We start from the raw sequence: 5,669 nt of genomic DNA on the forward strand, positions 1-5,669 counted from the left end.
TAGAGATAGAGTCTCATTCTGTCACCCAGGCTGGAGTGTAGTGGCAAGATCTCGACTCACTGTAACCTCCACCTCCGGGGTTCAAACAATTCTCTGCCTCAGCCTCCCAAGTAGTGGGGATTACAGGTACCTGCCACCATGCCCAGCTAATTGTTTTGTATTTTTAGTAGAGATGGGGTTCACCATCTTGGCCAGGCTGGTCTTGAACTCCTGACCTTGTGATCCACCCACCTTGGCTTCCCAAAATGCCAGGGTTACAGGCATGAGCCACGGTCCCTGGCCAATACTGATTTTTTTTTCCTCTGGGAGTTGATAATGCTTATAAATATATAATAGATGTACTAAACCTTCTGAAATTCCAGCATCATCTGAAACAGTTATTTTAATTTTCTGCTTCTACCCTGCCACATTACCTGCCCTGACTTGCTAAAAAGAAATATGTTATGTGTCTCCTTATCCGTATAATGTACTACACTTTTTATATAGCATGTATCTCTACCTGATGTATTTTGTTTACTTAGTGTCTTACCCCAAAATATTATAACATTCATTTACTTCAGGATTTTTCTTTCTTTTTTTTTTTTTTCTATGCCTTATTCCTTGTGACTTCATGTAGTAAGGTCAGGATAAATGTTACCTAAATAAATATGAAATGAAGGAGGTAAGGGCTATAAGGGAAGTATCATTGCCCAAGACATAGACCTTAGGAGAAGGAGCTCAAAGATAGCATATTTGATTATTTATTTATTTATTTTGAGACAGAGTCTGGCTCTGTCGCGCAGGCTGGAGTGTAGTGGTGTGATCTTGGCTCACTGCAACCTCCGACTCCTGAGTTCACACAATTCTCCTGCCTCAGCCCCCCGAGTAGCTGGGACTACAGCTGTGCACCACCATGCCTGGCTAATTTTTGTAGTTTTAGTGGAGACGGGGTTTTGCCATTTTGGCCAGGCTGGTCTCGAACTCCTGACCTCATGTGATCCCCCTACATTTGCCTCCCAAAGTGCTGGGATTACAAGCAAGAGCTACCACACCCAGCATATTTGATTAGAATGCTTCATTTGTCCACTCTCCGTAGTGCTGAATAGGGTTCTAGGCTAAATCCTGGTAAAACTAGGGAATAAGGGGCTTAATAACAATTAAAATTTAAGGTATGTGTTCAGAAATGTACTTACGGGGTGTTTGGGTTTTGAAGACAAATAGGCCTGCATTCATACCCTGCCTCAGCAGCTGTCTAATGGGTTAATATTGAACATGTGGTTAATTGAGTCTTTCTAAGATAACTCTAAACTGGTTATAATAACATTTGAATTGCAGAGCTTCTGTGAGAAATATTCTAAAATGTGGCCATTTCTTTGCAAAGTCATTCTCACATCAGGGTTGCCCAGCTGGCATATATTGTTACTAATACAGCGAAGAATGTTACAGTTTTTTTAATTGGCTTTTAAAAATGCTACTTGTTCCATTGCAGTGGAGGTAACTGTTAATATTTCCTTGTTTGAAATTTGTGAAACAGCCCTGCAGATACCACATCAGGTCTGACACAGGTCAAGTATTTTTGTGTTTGTTTTTTTGAGATGGAGTCTTGCCCTGTCACCCAGGCTGGAGTGCAGTGGGTGATCTCAGCTGGCTGCAACCTCCGCCTTCCGGGTTCAAGCGATTCTCCTGCCTCAGCCTCCTGAGTAGCTCAGATTACAGTCGCGCGTCACCATGCCCGGTTAATTTTTGAATTTTTAGTAAATACATGTTGGTCAGGCTGGTCCTGAACTCCTGACCTCGTGATCCACCCACCTCGGCCTCCCAAAGTGCTGGGATCACAGGCATGAGCCACCGCGCTTGGCCAAGTAGTCTTATTCTGCTACTCCTGTACTGTGCAGGCAAATTTAGCATGTTTTTCACAACATAGCGGCCTTCTCTACCTCCTGCATATGGAATTCAATAGGCTGATGCTCTGGCGGGCGCGGTGGCTCACGCTTGTGATCCCAACACTTTGGGAGGCCAAGCAGGGGGGATCACGAGGTCAGGAGATGGAGACCATCCTGGCTAACACGGTGAAACCCCGTCTCTACTAAAAATACACAAAAAAATAGCCGGTCATGGTGACGGGTGCCTGTAGTCCCAGCTAACTCAGGAGGCCGAGGCAGGAGAATGGCGTGAACCTGGGAGGCGGAGCTTGCAGTGAGCTGTGAGCCGAGATCGCACCACTGCACTCCAGCCTGGGAGAAAGAGGGAGACTCTGTCTCAAAAAAAAAAAAAAAAAGTTGACGCTCTTTCTCAGGTTTTGGGGACCCTGCAGCTCATGGGGGCAGGGGTAGTGGTCTAGGGCTGAGCAGCAAAGTCTGTTAGCCCACCAAGGGGTGCAGAAGTAAGAAATACTGGGAGTGGAACTCCCAGAAGCCTGGCGTATAAATCATTGCTTTCTTGAATTTGAGACAGGGAGTGTTTATTCATGTTGTGGAAGATATTCCCGGATACATTTTATACTTTTTGTTATCATGGGCAAATATACAACCAGACTTTTCTAGTCTTCAGTTAACTTACAAAATAGCACTCTTAACCTCTTCTTTATGATCAGCAAGAACCAGAGCACTGTTTCTATCTCTAGGGCGAGGTAAGGTTGTTCCACTTTCCCACAAGAGCAGCGTATATTTGCGTGTGTGTGTGTGTGCGTGTGTGTCTATGTGTGTGTTGAGGGGAGTTGTTACTTACAATTGATGGGCTGCAACTATCCAGGCTCATGAGTGTGGGAATTTTGGGGAGGTCTGGCTTCTCATGTTATCTTCTTTACTTTTAACTTCTCAATATCCTGCTTTTCTTCATGAAGGGGACATGGAGGAGGAAAGAACAACTGTTGAATTACAGAAAAATAGCATACAGGTAAGTAAAAGGTAATAATTGTCCAAAAGAATATTTCCATTGCACCAGGTCTCCCTCAGTGTTTTAGAGCACAAGTCACCATTCTGTTTCTATATTGGACCACATAGTATTTTAGGCACTGAAGGCCATAGTGTTTCTTTTTTTGTTCGACATAGAGTCTCGCTCTGTGCTGGAGTGCAGTGACACCATCTCGGCTCACTGTAGCCTCCAACTCCCTGCTTCAACCGATTCTCCTGCCTCGGCCTCCCCAGTAGCTGCAACTACAGCCATGTGCCACCACTCCCGGCTAACTTTGTATTTTTAGTAGAGATGGGGTTTCAACCATGTTGGCCAGGATGGTCTTGATCTCCTGACCTTGTGATCTGCCCGGCTCGGCCTCCCAAAGTGTTGGGATTACAGGCGTGAGCCACTGTGTCTGACTGGCCATAGTGTTTCTATTGCAATTCAGCTTCGCCATTTTAGTGCAAAAGCAGCCATAGACAGTACATAAACACATGTTTTATTGTGTTCCAACAAATATTTATGCATTCAAATGGCAACTTGGATATAGTCCATGTGCCATAGTTTGTTGACTACTGGCCTAGAATACAAGGAAGTATGACCAGCTGTGGGCCTCGCTTCAAAGTTGTGATTGTGCAGGCTCCTGGGCTTCTCAGGTTTGTGAGAATGAAAAGCTTCTATTCTCTCAGTGTATTTTTATTCATTAAAACCCCATCTAGATTTGACCCTGTGTTTAATGTTGTAGTGATTGCTGTGGTGGGAACAAAGTAACAGGTGAAGTTATTTCTGTAGTAAGGAATTGATGATGTCAATGTGGAAACTGTTTCATTTCCAGAGCATTTCTCTCATTTCTTCAATATACTCTGGACTTTTCTAGGCCATCGTAAGACTGGCATTGGTCACCATCTATGATATTGTGAAATACATATTTGGGGCTGGGCACGGTGGCTCACACCTGTAATCTCAGCACTTTGGGAGGCTGAGGTGGGCAGATTGCCTGAGGTCGGGAGTTCGAGACCAGTTTGGCCAAATGGTGAAACCCTGTCTCTACTGAAAATACCAAAAAAAAAAAAAAAAAATAGCTGGGCATGGTGGCATGTGCCTGTAATCCCAGCTACTTGGGAGGCTGAGGCAGGGGAATTGCTTGAACCAGGGAGGTGGAGGTTGCAATAAGTTGAGATGGTGCCACTGCACTCCAGCCTGGGTGACAGGGCGAGACTCCGTCTCAAAAAAAAAAAAAAGAAAACAATTTGGTTTTCATCCTGTTTCCTAGCACAGAGTTCCTAAAAGCCCTTGTAATCTCTGGAGCAATAAGAGGGTCTTTTGTGTGCTCATGAGATGGTTGGGGTCTGGAAGCCCCTAGAGAGCCTCAGAATGGGGGCTGGTTCAGAAAGACGCAGGCAAGATCAGAGGATTGGGACTTAAATCAGCCATGCCTATGATGGAGCCTCCTTAAAAACCCAAAGGACTGGCCTGAGGAGCTCGTGGATAGCTGGATGTGTGGTAGTTCCTGGAGGGTGGCATGCCAGGAGGGGGCATGGAATCTCTGCACCGCTTCCCACCCTACCTTGGCCTGTCCATCTCTTCATCTGGCTGTTTTATCTGTGTACTTTGTAATGTCCTTGGTGATAAACCAAGACACATGTTTCCCTGAGTTCTGTGAGTTGTTCCAGGAAATTAATCGAACTCAAGGAGAGGGCAGTAGGAGCCCTGATTTTAGCCAGTCAGAAGTATAATTGACAGCCTTTTAACTTGGGATTGGCATCTGAAGTGGGAGGCAGTTTAGTGGGACCTCCTGTGGAATCTCCAGCCCGTGGAATCTCCAGGTAGATAGTATCAGAAGCAAATGGTAGGATACCCAGCTGGTGTCCACTGGGGAATTGCTTGGTGTGTGTGGAAAACATCCCCCACACATGTGGTGTCAGAAGTGTTCTGTACAGTATTGAGTGACTATGTAAAAGGGTGGGAAAAACACTTTCTTTTTTCCTAGCTCATTGGCATCAAACTGTGGGGAGATAAATTTAGTGTTTTTTTGTTTTGTTTTTTGTTTTGTTTTTTGTCCAGGCTAGAGTGCATGGTCATGCTCACTGCAGCCTCAACCTCGCGGCTCAAGCAATCCTCCCACCCACCTCAGCCTCCGGAGTAGCTGCCACCATAGGCACACACCACCACATCCAGCTGTTTTTAAAAAAATTTTGGTAGAGACTGATTCTCACCGTGTTCTGTTGCCTAGGCTGGTCTTAAACTCCTGGGCTCAAGTAGTCCTCCTGCTTTGGCCCCCCAAAGTGCTAGGATTATAGGCTTCACCCAATTTGCCTGGCAATTTAGTATTTTAGAAGTATTAAATCTACAAGCCAGGATTTGATCAGTGATGAATTATGTATAGATAGAAAGAGAGATTTGTTGACTGAGTCCTAGAGTAGATGCTGGGATCTTCTGAACTTCCTATGAAATGACTCTCATTTCCTCAATGTTGTCAGCCTCATCTGTCCTCTTATACACATTGGAGGAATTGTACCTTTCTGAATAGAATTTGTGGTATGTTTTAGGACTCAGTAGTCTTTGAGGATGTGGCTGTGGACTTTACCCAGGAAGAATGGGCTTTGCTGGATCTTGCTCAGAGGAACCTCTACAGAGAAGTGATGCTGGAAAACTTCCAGAACCTGGCCTCACTAGGTAAGAATGGCAAGATTCTTTCATATAGTTGTTTAGAAAGTTATTTTATCTCACTAAATTGACTTTATTCTAGAATTTGGGCTGAGGAATGGGAAGACATTGATAAGTAAGACAGATAT

At 44.7% G+C, this 5,669-nt stretch overlaps 1 protein-coding gene across 1 annotated transcript in view; it reads left to right on the forward strand.

Moving 5' to 3' along the window:
- The window catches only part of ZNF699 (zinc finger protein 699), a 14,011-nt gene that overhangs the window by 1,978 nt on the left and 6,364 nt on the right, over window positions 1–5,669 (forward strand). Inside the window, exons 2-3 of the mRNA XM_011954912.1 lie at window positions 2,822–2,874; window positions 5,424–5,550. Of these exons, the coding sequence (XP_011810302.1) occupies window positions 2,827–2,874; window positions 5,424–5,550 (175 nt within the window). The 5' untranslated portion in view covers window positions 2,822–2,826. The remainder of the gene's footprint in view (window positions 1–2,821; window positions 2,875–5,423; window positions 5,551–5,669) is intronic.

Source organism: Colobus angolensis, unplaced genomic scaffold (genome assembly GCF_000951035.1).
Source record: "Colobus angolensis palliatus isolate OR3802 unplaced genomic scaffold, Cang.pa_1.0 Scaffold39, whole genome shotgun sequence".
Lineage (NCBI taxonomy): Eukaryota > Metazoa > Chordata > Mammalia > Primates > Cercopithecidae > Colobus > Colobus angolensis.